This window comes from Sipha flava, unplaced genomic scaffold (assembly GCF_003268045.1).
Source record: "Sipha flava isolate LNK unplaced genomic scaffold, YSA_version1 208_pilon_pilon, whole genome shotgun sequence".
NCBI lineage: Eukaryota > Metazoa > Arthropoda > Insecta > Hemiptera > Aphididae > Sipha > Sipha flava.
In genome coordinates this window covers 207,234-230,365 of record NW_020272815.1, presented here as the reverse complement: position 1 = coordinate 230,365, position 23,132 = coordinate 207,234, and the positions used below count along the sequence as shown (strand labels likewise).

The window sequence follows — 23,132 nt, the reverse complement described above, 5'->3', positions numbered from 1 at the left end:
ATTGAGTATTATGATATATTTATCATACCAAATAATAATGGAACATATAAATTTAAAATCACACATATTTTTTAAAAGAGCGTATGCATCTGCTTTTGTTTGAAGACCATGCGTTCCAGTTAAGTTTATATCATCCTTACTAAAATTCAAAGCATTGTAAATTTCTTCAAATTGATATCGCATTAATCCTCGACTCCCATCACGTGTCACAAATTTTCTTCAATGTTAATTTGGGTAAAAATTTAATCAGAATTTTCCATCTCTCAGCAGACGCCGAAAAAAAACACTTACAGTTTTTATACTGTATTAAAAAATGAGTCTGTGTAAATATAACATTTCGCTGCATCATTAACTATTAAATTTAACGAATGAGAACTACACGGTACATAAAATTCTTTAGGATTATTATAAAGTATGCGTTTTTGAACTCTGTTATGTTTTCCTCTCATATTGGAACCATTATCATAGCTCTGACCACGCGTATTATTTATATTTATCTCCAAATCTGAAGGCATTTTAATTATTTGGTCACTTAAAGCAGCACCGGTTTTATCAAAAACTTCAATAAATCCGATAAAATACTCATGTACAACTCCTTTTGAAATACAAACATATCGTAACATTATAGACATTTGTTCCTTGTGACTACAATTAGGTGCAAGGCCGTAATTGGAAAAAAATTTCGGGGGAGGGGGGTCTAACATTATTATTTAATACAATTTATAGTTAATAAACTATATTTACCGCTAAAATGTTTCTACTTTTGAAAATTTCGGGGGGGTCCGGACCCCTAGACCCCCCCCAGTTACGGCCTTGGTTAGGAGTACAATCTGAAATAATGGAATAATACTTTGCATCTCTCACTCGACTCAAAATGTTATTTTTAATTTTTTCACTCATTAAATGAATTTATTCGTTTTAAATTTGAGATCCTAAATAATGTACATGAAGGTTTTTATTTGGAATCCTTTCTACGTGAGTTTTCAAAACATTATCAAATAGCGAAAACAATTCAATCATTTTCAAAAAATTGCCATTATGTGGAGAATGTATATTAAATGATGTTCCACAAATCGAAAGATTTTGTGTAGCCATGCAACGTAATATAGCACACAACTGAATTAAAACAGACCACCAATGTTTTATTTCCGACTCTATAATACGTTGATTTTGAGAATCAATAGTTTGATTTAGTTTCAATCTTACAACCATTTCTTGCCAATTTTAAAAAAGAAGAATATGTATTTTTGATGTTTCGTGTATTTTTAAATGACTCGACAAATTTCTCCAATCATTATAACCAAATTCAGAGACCACTCCTGAATCAGATATTTTGGAACTAAACATTTTACAGTAGAAACAGTACACAGTATCATTATTTTTCGAATAAACCAGCCAGGACCTTACTAATTGTTCTCTATTATGCAAAGTGCATTGGTAATATGGGCTAGAAAATTTCCAATAGATTTTTCGGAAAATCAAAATTTTTTTATTTGCACGGGTCCTTTTTTTTATGAATAATATTCGAATGGAGTCGGCTAATTTTAGTGGCCAGTCACTTGGGTCATCTGATACTACTGTAAAATGTTCAACACTATTTGTTTCCTTAACGTTCTTATCCGAAATATTGTCAATTCATAATCAAATGAATCAGAATCAAAAGAATGTCTATCAGAATTAGAAAATAAATCGACTTCTATTCTTTGTAAAGAGTTATCAGATTTTCCATAAAAATTGAACGGTAAACAGTTCAAATTGTAATTTGATTATGTGTCCTAACTCGAAGTTACAGTTTTTCCATAAGTAGTTGTAATTAGTGAACTATCAGTATTAATATTATTATTAAGTTATTCATAGGTTGTTTCAATAAAAAATTGGTGAATCTCCCTGCTTGTTTGTTGATAAAATTTTCTCGAATTTTTTTATATTCAGCACTAGAAAGTCGTTTTCGTGACGACATGATCAATGTGCAATTATGCTATGCTATAAATTTATAACAATATTGAATTATCTAATAAAAAAAAAAAATTTAGTAGTATACAAGTTTTTAGAAGACAAAAAACATTTTCAACACGTCTAGCAGCTTATACAAGTATACAAGAGTTATTAATTTTAAAAATATGTACAATTTACGAAGTATAAATAAAATAAAATATATCTCTAGCAGGCGCGGATCTAGAACTAATCTAATTGAAAAAGATTATAGTAATTACCGATAATTTTTTGTTTCAACGTAGTCGCAGGCCGTAGACCATGGGACATATACCGTAGTTACTTCACCGACGACCGATGGTTGGAAAATAAAATATGGTACTATTAAAATAGAAGACTGCAATCATATTCGGTAAATGTATAACATAAAAATAAATATATTAACGTTTATGTTATGGGAATACCAATGTTTTATTTTTATCGAAAACCATCGTTAGTCAATATGGCCATACGGGCTACAATCTACATATACGATATATCTACATACATTATACGTATACACTTATATATATATATCGGTTATCGGTATACAGTATACACTATACACTATACTAATTATACATTGTGATCATACGCTATCATAACGAGATAACAAAACTTTTACGATAACAATCAGCAATGAAGACGCAAAATAATAATTAAATTGCTGTCTTTTTTTGAAAATTTAAAATTACAATTTGCCGCCTCGATTTCTTTAAAATGTTATGCAGCTCTAAAGCAACGCATGGCTTGCTTGTACCCTAGCGACGGGCCTGAATACGCACGAGTTACAGCGTTTAATTGAAAAAAAATTATTGCCTGAAGGAGGAAAAAAGATTGCACTCGTCTGTACAGGTATATAATCGTATCGGAAAGCCGGAGATAAATGGCGTATAATAATTTTTAATATTCTCGGTTCGCCGTTTTAATAGCGCGAGTAAAAATAAAACAATAATATTCGCTCGTTTTGTACGCGGAACAATACGCACTTATTCGTCGCCGCCCGTGCACAAACGTTGCACAGTGTATTATTCGTAATGCGAACAGGAAAATGTTTTAATTGTCATAATAGCTTTTTTTTTTTGTTGTGTACGTGCACTACGCAGCATACAATGTGTTCCGTAATAACCGCGCACCAAATCGTTTACAGAAATAAAAAAAAAAAAAAACACTTTTACTAATTATCGCCATACTGCGTCATTGTACGCGTACAGCACATAAATATACGTATCCATATAAACGTACGATTGTGTACGCGTGTGATCGTATTCACACCAGTGCTCGACTTGAGGGGGGACGTAAGGGGACGGAGTACCCCAACTAATTTCCAGAAACTTTAACGTCCCTCTACTATTATTACGTTATAATTATAACGCTTAACAAGTTTTGGGGACGCTCTTTTTTTTTAAAGCAAACTCTGGTCCCTGTTCTTTAATTTTGTCAAGTCTGATTCACACCGATGGCTGCGTTTAATCCGACAGACCGACTGCCGTGTCGTGTGCTGAAGTCAGAGTCGTAGGTACAGATTATTAATGGTGGGGGGGGGTTAACTTGAAATTATTATAGTAATAGAAAAAAAACATATATGGGTACATTAAAAAAATTCTTTTTATATTATTATAGAATTTTCGAATGGGGGGGGGGTTGAACCCCTAATCCTCCCCTCTTACCTACACCACTGGCTGAAGTCTTCGACCAATTTCGATATTGTTTTACACACTGACACATACGTTTTTTAAAAAAGTTAACACAATCGTATTGTAATGCCATAATAAGCCTTTGACATGTGTCCGGAAGGTAAAATCACACAGGAGATCCAAATGGTTCGTTTTAATTTCATCCGACTATCGATTAAACAAACCGTATATACGTATATGACCAACCGTTAAATATTTAAAACAAAATATTAATGCATTAATATAACTTTATACGTTAATATTTTTATTTAAATTGTGTGCTATATTACGACTAATCACTCGGTATAAATTGTTATATTAAATTTCGACGTGATGTTAAATATTCAATTTTTAAAATAACGCCTGCGAGATTTTTTTACCGGATTATATTACTTATTAAATCCTATAAATATTGTTAATTTCTGTGATCAAGTTCATGTGGTTGTTCGTCGTGCACCTTAAAACTTACAACTGGTAGTGGACCTCCCAATCGTTGTTATTGTAATCCCAGTTTGTTAAAGCTTAGGAGTCGAGTGGGTTAACAAACGATAAAATTAAAGAATTCAACCGTATCGTTGTTTTCATATCGTGTAATAGATACCAGACAATACCGGTCTGCGATAGTGTTCCATCAATAAGCGTGAATATTATGCACAGGGATCTGCATCAACATTACCGCTTTAAAAGTCAGTTCGGTCGATTTAACCACACAGTAAATTCTCGTATAATCATCATTAAAGGAGTAAATAACCCAATTGAACCTTAAACCTTGTCATAATATCCAAATATCAACACGTTTTTTTCATTTTCAATATAATTAAATATCTGAATTACTGCGACAGGTTACTAATTACTTTACGTAAATAACAAATAGTATAATGCATATATAAATATAATACAATATCTAACTCAACCAGAGGACCGGTAAAAATGACCGCCATGCTTTAGAGTGAAACTTTGTGCACGTCAGTAGTTTCGTACGATTCGTGATAATGCCGTAGAAGAATAGAAATATTCCATAGAACTCGGAATAACGTAATAAAAACCGTGACGCCAAATATTAAGTACACAACTTAATGATTAGTTTACAAAAGAGTTACTATTATTTTTGGAATTTTTATTTTAAACAATTTGAAATCATTTACGAATCAAACCATTGTATTGTGCTACCTGGAGCCGATGATTTTCGATAAAGAGTGTATTAGATATTTCGTTTTACCAAATAGCTTCTAAACGATTTTGAAATTAAGTACACAGACAATAACGCAACCATGAATTTCATAATAATACCATTCGTTTTAATACGAGTTACATTTAGTAAAACAAGGTGTAAAAAAAAATCGTAATACTTAAACCACTCAGTTGTTATGATATTTAACCGATATTTCTGTTGCATCCTATAAAATAAAAAACTGCACACCTATACTCGTATTCGCCTTGAAAACTTTATACACCTACCTACTCGGCAAGTTCAAGAATAATGTTGTTTTTGTAAGGAATTAAACTCGTTTTTTACTAATTTTAAATTGTAGATAGACGTGCCTAAAATGAAAATAATAAATAAGTTCAAAATTATATCGACATACAACGAAATAATAATAATTATGATTTATAACAGATTAAATAGAGTAAGAAAATAAAATCAAAATAAAACTTTTGACTCTCATCGAATTATATAAATATTACAATGTACGCATGTGAGTATTATTGTTGATTATAATCAATACAACGTTTTACGATACACTTATATGTTATTGTAACCGGCTGCAGCGTCTATAATGATCGAGCAAAAACCGTTGACCTCGCACGCGCATCGTCATGTGATATTCACTTGTCTGCCAGAAGTAGGTATGTATATTTATATTATATTATATTTTAAGTATATGTTATGTATTACAGGTATTAGACACCGGGTCGTAGCCAGACTACATTGTCAGGGGGCGTCGGAATTTTAAGAAATGGGGACAATATTCAATTAAAACAAAAAAAAAATTATAGGAATCTCATATTTTAGATATAACAATAATATAAAATTTACTTTGTTGTAGGTATAGTTATAATCTTCATGCGTGTTTTCTTGAATTCTTAACAGTCGATATATTTTGAAAAATAGATAATTAGTGGTATTACCTAATAAAATGATAGAAAATGATTATTTGTTACAGTTTTCATTTTATTAACGAGTTAAAATTGAAATATTTAGACATTTTTTCAATATTGAGGTTACTGTCTGTTTTGATTCAAATGTCGACATCGTTTAGTTATAAATCCGATCGTGAGTCATTGATTGCTAGACAGGGTAATGTTTCCATTTTTCCGTTTCCATTTATTTATTACACCATTTATTTTTTAACAGATATTTTAGAATAAATTACATTGAATATGAACAACATCAGTTAAAATACGGGTCCTTACCTTTAAATGTAAAGCCACATTTACAACATTTCGAGAGGTGCTCGGGCACAACCCGGTATCCTCCATACGCACGCCTATGACTGCGGCCTTTATTCGACATGAATGTAAGTACACATATATGTTTATGTGTATAAACACAAAGTAATAAGATTTCTGCGTCCATCCGTCCGTATTACGCATGTACGACACGTGAGGCACAAATAAGTAAACTGCAGCGTGAACAATCTTTTCCCCGAGGAATACTTTGGAAGTAATTTCCTGACCTTTTTACCCGACTAATAAATTACTACTAATGTTTACACTGACAAAATCATCAGTGCACATATAATGATAAAAGCCAATCACTTACTCGTAGGTTCCGTGGTTAACGGTAATTTTACGATGTTTGATGAGAATTCTCACTCTAGACGCAGCGAGGCTCGTGATTACAGTTTATCATGCCACCCAGACTTTTAATAAATTTAAATACATTTTTGTCCTTGTGAACTGTAAAATTCCGATTATTTAATTAGATACCTACCTAACAATTTTATTTTGCCTAAAAAACCATATTATGACATTAATATGAGGTATGTATCATAATATATGAACGTAGTCGGACTCTGTGTCTCAGTACTAATTTAAGGAAACAACTATTATTAGTTAATACTTAAAATGTTCCTCACTGGTAAGTGTTTGAAGCCGCAACTTACGTATGTACCCGAGAATCGTGGATTGTAACTTACGTACGAGTATGTTGTTATCGGGACGCAACTTACATTTACCGATTACAACCAAGGTGTGTACGAACAATTTACAAGGTTACAAAATAAAATTCGAAATAAGGGAACGTGTACCGCGGATCGACGTGCAATCGCCAGGGCCGTGCCTAGTGGGGTGCGAGAGGTGCGTGTGCACCGGGTGCCATTGACCAATGGGGCGCCAAACGCATTTTTATAATCTACCTAAGTAATTTTACTGAAAATTCAACATATTAATAATGTTAAGCCTCTTTCTCTGTTTACATATTATCATCTTTAGAAGTGTTTGTACAATGTACTTGTTGACACAAATGTTCAATGTGAAAAATAAGATAAATCTGACGAATCTGTCTCCGGCTCTCCAATAATGTTATGTAAACTTTTTATAAGTATAAAAATATTTGGTAGAGGGGGTGAGGGCACTAGAAATTATTCTTGGCACCGGGAGCTGATTATACTAGGCACGGCACTGGTGATCACGCAGAGAGTCAGCCCCGAACTGTTTGCTACGAACGTGAATTTGTAATTATCCACCTCTAAGCCAACGTATACGATTATAATAATATTCATGATCGGCGCTATTGATCGTATTGCAATATTTTATCGATTACGATGCACAGACGTAAAAAATACACTTTACAGACAGTTATTTGATTTCCATTTGTATTTCAGTGGCAATTGTTTTCCAACTTTTCGTTTACGTTTAATTTGATGAAAACGTTTGAATTATTTTTTTTTTCATTTTATGTTGGTATGTAACGTTTGTAATGGTTTCTAAACCTTTCATTAAGTTGTTCACATGTTTTACCGTATCTACGTAACGCAACCATAGACTAAATATTCAATAATAGCCGGGCTGTTGTAAGTAGCCGCCACGTATTTACTCTTTGGAAATATCGGAAAAAGCAATACGGCAACCTCCTAAAACGTTCGTATACAATGTCGTATTTAAGATAAGACCGTGGTAGGCTGCGGACCTCATTCAAAACCTCTTCCCGCTGAAAATGCCTTCAATCTTCTTCTTCTTCCAGCGACTTCGGCCTTTAAACCCATATCGTTCGAGGAATCCGTCTTAAATATAGTTTTAAATCTATTTTTGACATCAACATAGCCTGATCCCATAAATGGTTGTTTTTAAATTGAAATTAAATTAAAAATATTGTTTATTTTTTATTTTTAACCAAATATCAAAGTTTAAATTTATTATTGACTATAACTACTGGACCGACCGAAAAAATCTTAATACGGATTTTCACTCACTTATTAGTGGTACAATAAAATATCAGTGCTACAACATCAGTAAAGTGCATTTGTTTTGAACACCGGTACATTCTGTGACAAAATAATTTCATCGAACGGTTTTACCGACATTTTATAAATGCGTCTTCGTGGTGAATTTTGTAGTGCTGCGGTTTCTGTGCCGAAAAAAATAATGTACACGAACAGTTATTTTTCAAATCGTTCACGTGATTTTTCACCGTACACGTACACTACATACGTAGGTACGCGTGCGAACAATAAAATAATATATACGACGTTTTGCGTTCACGCGTACAGAATAAATATTTGATAAAAATAAATAGATTTGATGTACATCGATTTGTGTGCAACTAGAAATCTGCCACTGTCAGGTTTACGTGCCCGCCGTGTACATAAATATGAGTGTATGGTGTGTACGTACGTATTGAACGCGAGAGGGTTTTTTGATTGCATTTCGCAACAGTGGGGATACGAACAATCAGCATTTCGAATTATAATGTATACGTGTATGTATGAAAACTATAAATTTATATAGAACACTATATCTACATATAAGTACATACATCATACTTTAGCTATACACACACCAACACACACACGCTCTTATACAATGCGTACAAACATAAAATAATAATAAAAAAAAAAAAAACAACCCTGACTTTTGAGTCTCACGAGTCCGGTCCGATGGGTATGGCGGCCGACTGATAAAAATGTCACGAAAAAAAAAAATAAAAATAAAATAAAAATGCCCCGTTAAGACCCTCTTTTACTTTTTGTCCCCGCACCCATTATACAAGCGCTGCTACAGCGGTGTTCGTGTCTGCCGTGCATGTGCCTGCGTGAATTTAGGGCTACGGAAACAATGAGTAAATATCAATGGCAATAATAGAAAATTGATTTTTTTTTTTTTCTCTCAGTACACTTGCCGACACGCACACGCACACACACACACACACACACACACACACACACAACGGGATTCGGATCTGCTCTTGCGGTCCGACGGATTATGTCTGTTCTCATGAAACGTTATTCGTCCGTTATAAACCATCGCCTCACGCGTATATTGTATACATGCATTGTACGTGTCTATACGTATTTCGTACAGACAGTGTACCCGAAATCCTCACCGTAGGTGTGCGTGCGTGAACGTGTAACGTGTGGCGGGTCGCGCGTGTGCGTGCGTGTACCCGTGTACAATACAGGGTGGAACGGTTTCGGATTTATTTATTTTCTCGTCGATTTTCGTACAAAACACGGGTCCTCGCCGTCCGATACCACCCCCCTATGGCCGACAACGATTGTCTTACACAACCACCCGCGCGTGTGCACGCATAAACCGTGTACTCCGCTGCCGAACGGGCGTAAGATTAATTAGTTGTGTTCGGAAATCCGACGGTCTCCCGCGGGCTGCCGGACACGTCCGTCCGTATTCCGTATTTCGTGTGTTTGTTTTTCGGATAAGCCACCGGTTCCGGTACGTTTGACGAATGTTTGCCGACAGATCGCCGTTTTCGCGCCCTCCCGCCGTAGTCCCGAGGGGTGGTGGTGGGGGGGGGGTACGCACGTGGACCGGATTTCACGCGGTTAGGCGTCATCTCAAACGGTCATCACCGAAAACCTATAATAACATTACGCGCTGTTCAATTAACATTCACAACGTTCGCCGGTGTCGGTCGTGTTGACTTTATTACGGCCGGCGCACGAAGTGAACACGGAACGGTACGTCATTTTATTGCCTCTCACGCGCGGTACCTGTGCGATAGTAACGCAGCGGTCGATCTACTTAAGCCGTCGGTACCGCGTTCCATACCGTTCGAGTGCGTGAAGTGATACTGCACATATCACGGCGTCGAAAGACCCCGGGTTACTTGTGTGGCAGCTTTTGTTCCGAACACTCGTCGCCACTCGTATTGTGCTGTGTTTGTTATGCAAATATCATCGAAACTGGTTTTTAATTGTACTCGAAATCTTCTTGGACGCTGCAGCAGGACATGATACACATGCGTGCGCGCGTATTTGTACGAAACAAATAAATCGTACGCGCGTAAGCTCGTGCTTCGTTGTCCGACACCTAAGTAAGCCCATCGACAGCGCATAATGGTGTTGATGATATAATAAACACTTTTGTTTACCACGGGTTAGGTTGACCTCGTGCAAAAGCCAGCGTACGGAAACGTACGGAAGCCCACAAATGTCGAACGTGCGCAATAAGATCCACACGGTTTATCGGGAGTTCCTTTACAATGTAGTATTAGGCGATTGGAATTCAGGCCCATATTGATGTCACAATAGAAAATAAGCTGGCGTAAACATTATTTTTTAATATCTTCGATTAGCACGTAAACAAATTATATTATTATTATTATTATTATTGGTACTTAAATGTATATAAGAGAGAACGAACTAATAAAGATATTCTTCCGTGGTAGTCTTGTGACACGACGACTATGGAAACATATGTGCGTTATTTCAATTGTTACTTTAATAAAAACTATATTTTTTTTTTTTTTTTTTTGGTGTCTATACGTACGATTTTGATCGGCGTATACGACAACAATATCTACACGGACGAACAACGTACTGTTATAATGTTATAACCGTATCCCATAAACGTTGTGTGTAACATACGTTACAGGTACATAACATGCGTTGTATTCTCCACCGAGTACAATGGATTATTTCCCGAAAATCGAATGCAGATGACTTTCTGCCGTAAATGAAAAATGAGTACCTACCGGTCCTGCTGCTCGAATTGTTGAGTGTTATAAAAGTACCTTTTATGTCCGGACATATAATGAATAGATTGGACAAAAAGTTTTTTTTCTTTCTTTTTTTACAACAAATATACCCACCGTATATACTATATTATTACACTCGTGTGTATATATATATATATATATATAAGTTTACCGAGCGATCGGGTAGACTGTTTTGTGGAGGGTGCGATTTCTATTCGAACGCGTGATTTCTCTTGTTGTTCACCGATGGTGTTGTCGACGAAAATAAAAGAGTTCACATAGGTATTACACTATACGTATTATTATTATGTCTTACGATGATCACTACGGGTTTTCGCTCGATTGTTTTGTCCGAAACTCGGTGCGTCCCTACGACTGTTCGCTCGAACAACGAGCCAATTATATGTGAACGTTTGAATCGCTGACAAATAAAATATCGCCAACGCGCAACACACGTCGAACTAGATAACTCATTTGCTCGGTAATTTTTTCCCCGCGAATTCGATGTATCGGCCGCAAATCAAAAACAATATCAAAGTTTTCGGCTCGTGAACAAATATCGTTTCGGTTTCCCGTCGTGTCGTACGCGCAGCAGATCGTGCAACAGTATCGTCGCTTTGATTTTTTATATTTGTTTTTATTATTTTCATTACGGCAAAAGGGGTTGGAACACACAATGGCTGCGCGTTTGACGGTGCGCCCGGACAACCCCGTTCGGTACTTGAACGAGTTCGCGCACCCGCGTGTACACACCGTACCGCGGTGACTGCATTGCGGTTACCATCTCGGTTCAAGGCGGGAGAGTAAAAAACGAAAATATTATGCACCACAATTAAACGCACCAGCGGCTCGAGACAATATCGATTTTAGGAAAACGTTTTCTTGATGTTATTTCGTTATCGCTGACGTGTACAATGCAGGGTATCGCCATGCGCATTCACGCGCCGGTTACATACGTATGAGATCGTTACTTTTTACCCGCCAACCTCGTCTTCGAATCGAAATTCCAACCAAGGCGAAATGGAAACGTGAAGTGATATAATTGGAGTTTTAGAAATCATTTCTTTGCATCACATGGACAACTGTGATCGGTTAAAAAATGAAAACATTACCGATCAAATATCATTATTTGTAAGAGTGGAATATTTTCGTACTTAATTACGTTGATATTATTACACGTAACATGATCATAGTTGTTTGGTTATGAAACATTTTAAAACTTTTTATTTTGTACCACATAATATTTTCATCACTTCGTGTCAAATTTTTACGCACCAGAATTTTTGAAACCGTATCATATTGCTTTATTGTATTATTTCGTTTTATAACAGTGTGTAGCGGCATGAAAGATTAAAAAAATTCCCGGGATTTCCTTTGTGCTTTTCCTGATAATACAGTTCATAAATAGGCGTACAATCCTGCATTTGTGTACAACGTGAACACGCGGCGAAATGAATGGACCGAAATGACCGCACGCCAGTTCCAGTCGATTTTATCGCATAAACATTAGTATTATTAGCACAATGTCTCGTTGAACAGTTTTGAGCAGTGGCATCGGAGAATGAAGGCAATGGACCAACTCGAACCGCATATTTTTTATCCGATTGTAAAAAGTATAATTTTTCCCTGCCAACTAAGATTAATAATATAACGATTTTAACCTAAACATTTTTTGTAAATAATTTTAAATACTCTGAAATATTTTTATATGGACCACTGATTATATATATATATATATGTATGTATAGAAGTCAACAAACTGGAGTGTTTTTAATTACATACTTATACTAGTTGAAATATCCAATGAACTGATTAGTTTTTAACGGCAGTTCACGCATTTCTTGTGTCTTGGTATTTTTTAAAAACTACGTGTCATCATCGTTAGCTCTCCTTGTCGATTTATTCGTGTATGAACAAACAAATATTATAATATATTTCAACGTAACGCAGTATATCAAGAAGGGTATAAAAAATTACAAATTAAGGAAATTATATGACAGTCATTTTCATTTTCAAATGAAATGAAAATATTTTTCGAAACGAAATGTAAATCATTTGTGGGTTTATAAAACGTAATTATTAACTATGCATCATAGTAAATATTGAAGCTAAACCGAGTTTGAGATTTTATTTAGAATATTATAGTAAGATAAAACAAAGAATAAATGAAACTCCTAGATCGGATGAGATAGGTAATTGATACACTACTGGTCTTTTGAATTTCAAACCGATGCACCATTGCTTTCGAAAAAACGATTCTGAATGAAATAGGTTGGATGAATCGGTATTTAGTTCTAGAGATGTTTGATATAATATTAGAACCTATTTTTAATAAGATTGATTGAACTTTTAATGTTTCAATGTTATTTAAATTTTTAAATTTTGTAAAAAAAACATCTAAAATTTAAAAAAATGAAAATTGTAAGTGTTTTTAAACAGCATAAATTAGCAAACTCTAATACAAACATTCAGTGGACATATCAAATCTCTACCAATATTATTTTTTGATTTACGATGAAAACAAAAATTTTGATTTGGTCGAAAACCGATGTGTTGTAAACTTATCCGATTTTTTAAAAATATAATTAATTAATTAAATATAATTTTATTTAAAAGAATAACGTAAAATATAGAACTGTGTAAGGGAAATAATATAAATCATATGACGTATTTATATGAATATGATGTAGAAACATTGGAATGATTGTTTGTAGAACACTTAATTTAAACTGAGAGTTAGCCTAATGCACTGTCGGCATAACGTACGTCGACTTGACATCCTGTTAGTTTACTGCAAGTTGCCGGCATAACACCGTAATCTCATAAGGTCATATACATACATACAAACACACATCAACATGTAATTCTGAATTGCATACACACACATACATTGTATGCATTCATAACTCTGTTATAGAATTTATATAATCGTATATACATTATAAAAGTAGTTTTCGATTACTATTGAATAAGTTTGAGTTCAAAATTTCGACCGAATAGTTGCGAATAAAACGAAAATTTCTTTTCGATTATTAGTTATATCGTATGCCGTACATAGTACAGCATATGGTATATAAGTTTCATAGGTCGCACGGATAAAAGACTCCGCCTACAAACTCCCACGCCACCGGGGAGACCTTATGTACGAGGACGTAATTGATGTAGAGTGACTGCGGCTGACCGCATTTCGTGACTATGCCCATAAACCCTGCCCTACCACCAGATACATACTTAGAGGGGCGGTAGAAGCCCCCTCAAATATCGTATTGTAGTAACCAAGAATCAAGATAAAATACATACTGTAATAATATACTCGTATATACATCACTTTACTAAGCATTATTTAAACCCCATTAATTTTGAAGAAAGGCAATCACCCCTCCCCCAAAGATTAATTTCCCCCCCCCAAATAAGCACCTATTTACGTATTTGTACCCTACTAAGCATTGGGATGACCAAATGGTCGATTGTGTATAATATCACATATTATGATGAATACGATTTGAAAATCGATTTTCAGTAATTTATTGTAAATCATGTTGTTCTTTTACGTTCATTTTTACAGGCTATATAAACTATTCGATAAACGTTATTATGTTTTCCAGTCGATATTTGACCTAAAAAAGTTTGGTCAAACGTTTTTCAAACAACGTATTATGTTAAAAATATATAACAGTATTTTATCTTCAGGTTAAGATGATTCCCAAAGTAGGCAATGTTTAATCCGTGCAGTAAAAAAAATTTACTTTTTCATTCTATACACAGAACTTTATAATATGATGTCTTTACTTATGCTCAGTGATTTGTGAGAGTGATTTAAAAATTAGACATTAGTAATAAAAAAAAAAAAAACAACAACATTTTAATCATTGTAATAAAATATTATTTTTTTTGACGTACTATAAAATTACATTGAGATATGCATGCATAGTTTAATACTTAAATTATGATAAGTTACAACTTAATATATTCTATTGTGCTACACATTTTTCAAACTATATTATATTTAGGTGAACAATCTAAACAATTGAATATCGTATTTATAACCTCTAAATAAATCTTCTATGAACATTAATGCTATATTTATTATTATGATAATTGACTATTGTAACCATCTAAATTTATTTAATCATAAATCCCGAACTGGTTTTTATTTTTTATGCTCAGTAAGGTCTACCGAAAAGTTTATTTATTTATTTATTTGTTTATTTATTTTAACTCAAATACTCTTTTGAAGTTATTGACTATAACTGCCGTACCGGTGTTCTTGTAACGCATAAGTGACGACGGCAAATTTAATGGTAAAACGATTGAGATTAAGTGGTTATCGAGGGCCAAAAGGAAAAAGGGAGCCAAATAAATATGAAATTGATTTTTTTTTCTTACTAATTAAAAACTAAAACTTTGAAGGTCCATAGCATTTTGGCGGAGATTCATATTCACATGACTAAACTTCAATTGGTTTTAATGTTTGGTGTAGGTACTTGACAGTAATAAAAACCGAACGAATAAGTTATGTACAGTTCTTTTTTTCATTATTGAATAATTAAGCTGGAATTATTCCAGAATATATATATATACCTTCATAAATTTATTACTAGTGTTTATCCATGATTATTTACTGGGGTAAAAATTATTATTATTTATTTTATCATTATAATTTCACTATATAGGCGTATGATAAAGTGTAACCCTTGGAATATACTTGTATTAGTATTAAACGTACATATATATATATGCATAATTCCTGGATTTAAAATCATCAGGCCGGAAATAGTGCACGCATGCCTGATCCGTTTAATTGGCATCAGAAGCAGTAGAAGTAGCAGTCAATCGTGAATATTGTGTGGTTTAAAAAATAAAAATAATAATAATATAAAGAGCCACAGTGGAAAAGGCGAAAAGAGAGAAGAAAAAAAAATGCACAGCCACAATAATTCGTTGGGTAATTTATTTTTTATTTTTTATTTTTTCTTTAGTCCTTTATGTACGCCATCTGAAGTGGATCGCGTTAAAAATTTCGTCGTTTTCTCAACGGTCCACAAAGGTTTACCCTTTTTTCTTCGTGCTCTCTCACCCTTCCCACCCGCTCGATATTTATTTTTAAATAACACGCGCACGCGCACAATCACAAATACAAAGACACACACACACACATACATACGCAAACATGTACAAACATGCACACTCACCGACTCACGCGCACACGCACACGTACATATTCCAAGTGGTTATATTATCGTATTTAACAGTGACAATACTGTGTGTGTTCATTAAAAATCATATTTTGAACACACACGTATACTATATTATACTTTATGTACGTACTGCATACGTGGTGTGTGTGTGCGTTATACCAAAACACACCACTGAAGAGGCCCTCCGTACGATGTCATTGACGTGGAATGGAAAGTGTGCCCAATTAAAAAGTTAACAGTAAGTTTATGTATGATGTGTCCCCTTCGGTGTCGTATTATGTTATTATAAAATTCTCTCAAACTTTTATAATGCGATTTGTATGGGTCTCTATAATTCACATCTCGTATTATTTTATTTCATATTTTTATACTATATCACATTTAAAAGCACTGGGTTTTTGTCACATACGTTTATGTAGTTAAAGTATACATTTTTAACGGATTATGTTTCTTGTTTTTCCGTTTTGCGCTTTCAAAATGACACAAATTGACACTAATCGTGTTGTACAGCGTTCATACCAACGGTCGTACTGCTATAAGATATGAAGTTTCTGAAGAGTCGGTCAGAAAACAATGATTCACGTTAATTATAAACTATTTTTTTAAATTAAAAGGGTTGCATTAAAGCCTCTAGTACGATCAAAATCACAAATTTCGCTAAAATAGTCATATAAGCATGTAAGCATTAGAAAGATTTTATATATATATAAAACACAGTTCGCGAGAAAATTGTATGGCGTTTCATAGATTTACCAAAACCAAAATTTTGAAAATCATACCATTTTATGGAGAACGATGATATTAGTATACAGAAAAATGTGCAAGTGTTTATGATTACTATATTCTTGAAGTTGTAATGAAAAAAAAGTAAACGATGTTATCCATAACTGGTCAGGTTATTGCTGGTTTTACTAAAGTATTTAAAAAACTGTAGAGAAATTCAAGAAATACCTTCAGAATGCATTGATTGGACAATGTTTTCTAACAGGGAAAAAAAATGATGAATGGGACATTTTCTTTAGCCGAAATCATGCAGACAGACACAATCAATAAAAATAAATCATAGTGATAAAACCAATATTACATTCCACACTTTCTCAGAATCTAAAATCTTAAATGTTTTAGTTACATTACAGTATAACATGCTCTAGATGTTAAAGGTTTTGAATGTGGTCAAAGTGAAAAATGAGAACCTTATTTTTTCGGAAAGTAATTTGTATAGCATTATGGGGTTTGTCGATTTGTTTGCTAGTTGGTTTTATATGAAAAAAAAAAAAAATAATAAAAAAAATGATATATTTATCAATACGTATATGGTTTATGAGGAACGCAGAAAAAAGTGTTGACAACAACATTGAAACAAATCGTATTATTCGACGATACATTTCACATTGAACGATATTAGCTTACAAAAAAATTGTATCGATATGTGTTTGGAACAATACATTTTTCATGTAAACCTATTTCATTATAGACTCAAGCAAATTAGTCTTACTGCAAATATACACAATCGCATTGTTGTCTACACATCGAGTTACCGGATCACTGTGCACAGTAAACTATACAAGTGGAGTTATAACTCTCTCTGTCCCGTACACACGCACGCACACGCGCTACACTGGTAGGTCCTTGCATTCGATCAACCGGGAAAATCCTGACAAGTACGCGTGTATAAGTCGTTGTGTGTTTTAGAATCGGTCTTAACTATGAAATTGAACCATATTAGAACACAATAGTCCGGTAATTGTTAGCGTACACCCAAGGAGGAGGCTGCGCGGGAACCCGTGGAATTTCCTGTTCTGCACTGCACCGACCATTAATACGTTATAACGTGTACAAACGTACAAATGTATGTTATACGCACGCGCGTATTAATGTACACACTTATAGCGGTACGTTATATTATATAATGACGTTAAACTATACGCAACGAGCGCGTGCGTGTTTCGTACACACATTTACGCGCACGTATTTTAACATGGCAGTGACGACAACCACGAATAGTAGTGCTGGTAGGTTTATTGTTTTTACTCGGATTTAATGTTAAATGTTGCGACGATGTGAACGTCCACACAAGCGCCATTCCCTTCGCAACAGTCCGAAACGTCCGGTGCGATTCTTACACAACGCGAGACGTGTTTATGACCACGTTAAATTGTGAGAACGCTCGTACGACCGGGATCTGTTGAACCGCGTTAAGTTCACGGTGTGTACATTGCATAAAAAGTCGATAGGAGCCAACGTTTATCTCGGGGCGATATTATCTACGTTGGTTTTAGCGTTCGAGTCGAATTTTCAAAGTCCAAACGATCGCTGTGTCGTTTATGTACTTAAAGTATTATCGTTTTTGTAGCTAGAATATAAACTAAACGTGTCTGTAAACTGTAACTGTGCGCGTGTGAGATAATCTACTGGGACTCAACAGACTATGCCCCGAACAAATATAAATTTCGAATTTCATCTTGAGTTATTGATGCCAAACAATCTGCATCCATGGTTTACTTTAAGTAAAACAGCCGATTTATAATTGTTTTTTTATATTTTTTTAAATTTTATTGACAATATGAGCCCTTTAGTACATACTTTCGAATTATATAACATATGTAATATAATTCAATAGAATAAATCATACGGTTCAAAAATGTTTTCAACAATAGAAAAAATTACAAAATATTTTTATGAACTAAACAAAAAATGTTAACACACTTGACAAGATATCAATGGGTGGTGTACGCAATAGCATTAAAAAACAATCGATTATCTTAGATTTACTACGTCGCTGCTACGTACACATATTTGTTTTCTTATTCTCCTCTCTCTCTCTCTTATCTCATTTGTACGTCGTTTCATTTACTTCTATTCGAATCACCGGCGGTAGAAAATAATACGAAAAGTGGTCGACCTTTCAGTCAACAAAACGCGTTGTTTTTAATGACATCGCGGTAGATCATTCGTCATTCAGCCGCGAAATCAACGGACGCGTTCCTATACACAACGTAACAGTTATTACTGTTATCGTATGGTGTACAAAAATATAAATTGTAATAAACGACCGAGATACAGACCCGATGTGCAAGCGGCGGGAGAACGCGAACAAGACCACGTGAATAATATTACGTCGAACACGATCATAATACTAGTTTGGACCTATCGGTCTGGCCGTCCGACGCGGGGGCGGTACATCGCAAGATTTTAATTGACAGCACGCAGCGCATTGCGATGATGTATTGAAATCATTAGGATCAATCGTGTCGGGACACGGTTGTCAGAAGGATTAAACTATTAAGGCGTTTACGTGCTCGTTATTTGAACATAAGTCGTGATAATCCACAAGATAGTGATAATAATTATAAACCGCCGCGCGACTGCGCTTTAGTTCATTTGTCTCTGTCTCGCTTTCGATTACGTTGCAATTAAACGACTCGAGTCGTCGTTACCTACCCATGTGTTACACCTATGTTGTTGCGCTGTATATGTATCACGATTCGACAACTCCGGTTCGGATGTCTTCTTCGATGCACCGACGTGGTCAACGTTGCCCATCAAAGCGCCGCCAACAAATGCACGTGTGATAGTACGGACGTTTCATCCCGCACTTTATTGACACCAGTCGAACAAAAACTGTAGCGTACCGAAAATCAGGATGTGCCGGTAGTCTAGAAAACATTTCACACGCTCGTCAGCCGAAAACAACCAAATGTTTCGATTAACTGCACGCATGAAATCGAATCGGTGCAGATTCGACGGAGGGACGTGTACGAGTTTGAAATTACCGAACGCAAAAATATGCACACGCGGGTGTAAAATAATAGTACAAAACAAACGTAGAACATCTATTTCTTGTCTATAATTTATCGCATTTCTGTTACGATGTAATTTACAATGTATTGTAGCGAGATCATAGTCCGTGAAACGTACCCGTATTACGATCAGTTCAAATGTTTACGAACCCCAGCAGCTACACGCAAGTAATTCGATAACAATTGTCATTGTTACTATCATTATTACATCTGTACAGTTGCATTAAGTTTTAAGTACCATATACCATGGTACCATCGTTATTACGACCATTATACGATTGTTTGTGACAAGAGAAGAGGTTTGTGCGGCTGTATAGTTATGTTTATATCGTAACGTATTTAGAAAACGTTTAAAACATCAGTATTTATTTATCATGTTACTTAAAATTGATATTATTAAAAGATATTTATTAAAAGATTATTTATTATTATTTTTTATTATTATTTATTATTTATTTATTTATTTATTTTATTAAAAGATAAAATTTGGTTTTGCATGACTTGATGTATTAATTATGTAACAACGGAAGTATTATTATTGTTGATGTTTTGCTATCAATGATCTGTGCACCAAATTTTTATAGCTATTATAACTCATAATATGTATTATTATGTGATAATATTTATAAATAAAAATATAATCAACAATAATATTTGAAACAAATGACAATCAACCAAAACATATCAATGAAAAAAAGGTATTAATAAATATAGTAACTAACTCTATAATATGTCTCTGATGTTTCACACATACTATATAGTTGTTTTAAACAAATATACGTATCTACGTAAAAAAAAAAAAGGAAATTTATGACTTCTAAAATGTAATGTTAGATAGTTTGCAGCTTTATCAGTACAATAACTCTCCATCAGTCATGTTTGTTTAGATAATTCTTAAAGCTGTATATTTATTACACCAGTGATATTTTCAAAGTATTTTGTGTTTAGAATAGTTTTTTTAATGAACGTATTAAACTATGTTTTATACAATCCGTACATAAAATTAGGCAATAATAATCTATAATATATATATATATATATAAATGGAGCCAAAAATGTATAACATTTTATCAATTGAGAACGGCTGGGCCTATTTGGCTCAAATTTTTTTTAATTGTTCGTAATTACCAGGAGAAGGTTTTTACAAAAAAAAACATTTTGGAAAAGTGCTATTGTTTAATAAACAATAGTTTAATTTAATAATTTTTGACCAGGTCGATAACTGCTCAATTGAAAATGAATTATTAAATAAAACTATTAAAAAACTATTAAAAACTATTTAAAAACTAGTTTATTTTTATTTTTGGTATTAAATGACGGGTATTGCATAAATATTAAACAACAAGATCCCGCAGCAGGTGCCAAAACAAATAAGAATATTAGTTCGAAGAATTATTATGCATATCGGTTGATGATTAGAAGCGATCAGGACAACGTTATTCAACGATGTCATGAGCTTTGTCAACAATTCATGGTTGACATATATGTAAAAATAGAGAGGAAACGATTTCGATACTTGCGATTCAATCAAAATCATGTTTTTCACACGAATAATTACGAATTATACGTGGCGTGCTCTCGAACCATCCAGTTTGATTATGTTGACGAAAGATGGGATAACAAAAAATATTGTACACTCTGTTGCATGAAGGATTTGATATAATTTTTTACTAATATTATCATAATTAGTGATATATATAATTTTAAAGGATTAATTTTAATAAATTATCAAAAAAATAAATGTTTGATATTTTTTCATTTTTAAATTCCGTCACCGATCACAGCACTCCGTACCTCTTCCACTTATATACAACATCCTTACACACTTATATTAAATTAGTTATTTTTTTCTAACAAAATATTCTCTAGAAATAATTTATATGACAAAACAACGTTTGTCGGGTCAGCTGGTTTAGTATAAAAAGGTAATTTAAAAGTATATTTCAATTGAGCTGATCGGTCAACGTAAAACTATTATTGCAGTTGTATTAACCATGTAGTTTCCATCACAAGAATTTTCATTAATTTTTACATTACTAATCCATTTTACACTTAATAGAAATATGTATAATGGTATCGTGTAAGCACACAATTTTATTTTATAAAAATAGATTCACGCGTCAAATAAAATGAACGATTGCGTCATTTTAGAGTTTAAATCACTTTTATTTTACAACGATACCTGCCGACGGTGACGATAATAGATCATAATAATAAATGTTAGACACACACACACACACACACATTAATATACACCCGCCTATCAAAATCAGAAAAATACTTTTTGATTTTAAGACAATGATCGAACAACACAATCTAAAGTCAACTATATCAATGTTCTATAGACATGACTGGACTCGGTGTACGCGTTTTGAACATTTTCCTGCTGAGTGAATCTGTCAGATTTCATTTCACGGACGCCGAGTTTTTGATATGTTGTGTAACATTATATACTTGCGAGTATTTTAGATTTTAGACTTTAGATTTGCCCGAATTAAATTGAGAATATTGCGAATCGTAGTAGCCAAATAAAATGTTGACCAACATTTTGAAAAAAAAAAAAAATAGATTTTTTTCTCTTTCTTACGAATGATTCAGTGACGTTAACCAAGAAATAATCACGAGAACGCAAGAAGCACTAAAGTTTTTTTTTTTTATCTCAAAACTATCCCTTTCGTTATATCTATACTCCACGTATTATGCCATTGGTTATAAATGCTGAAGATTACTCATCGGCCAGGAATTTTGGTAACGTGAGTGCATATAACTGCCGACGGATGGCGATAGAAACTAACGATAATAACGAATTCGTGTTTTATTTCGGCACATCGCGTCGTAATAATGGCACGGGACGGCGCGGATTAAACTTATCTTATTTTGTCACTCATCGAACGTTGTCGCATTTCTAGTAAGCATAATATTATTGTACAGGCACAAAATGTTCTGTTCTCGATGCGATGTTACGTACCGATCCATTCTACACTAGTAAACAACCCCCATCACGGGCATTCTGCGAAACCCTTTGCAGTGGCATAATTAAACTAGACTGCAGCGGTTCTCAGCTATTGTATACAGACGAATTCAAGATATTCAACCATTTTTTCATACGATTTTACCGAAAATAATTATGAACGTGGGCACCCCGTGCCCTTAATTATTTTATTTACGATTTGCGTACGTGTTATAACAAGTTGTTATTCACGATGTTGATGATTTCTCGTCAACAATTTATAGAATTCAATCTTGAATGTCGACCTGTAAGGTATATTTTTTATAGCTTTAAGATATCTAAAAGTTTAAAAATGCTGAATTATTGCATAATAGTCAAGAA

At 33.8% G+C, this 23,132-nt stretch overlaps 1 protein-coding gene across 1 annotated transcript in view; it reads right to left on the bottom strand.

Annotated features, from left to right (window-relative positions):
• The window catches only part of LOC112682688, a 9,545-nt gene extending 1,690 nt beyond the window's left edge, over positions 1-7,855 (bottom strand). Inside the window, exon 1 of the mRNA XM_025553370.1 lies at positions 7,792-7,855. Coding sequence (XP_025409155.1) covers positions 7,792-7,855 — 64 coding nt within the window. The remainder of the gene's footprint in view (positions 1-7,791) is intronic.
• Between the last annotated feature and the right edge of the window lie 15,277 nt (positions 7,856-23,132).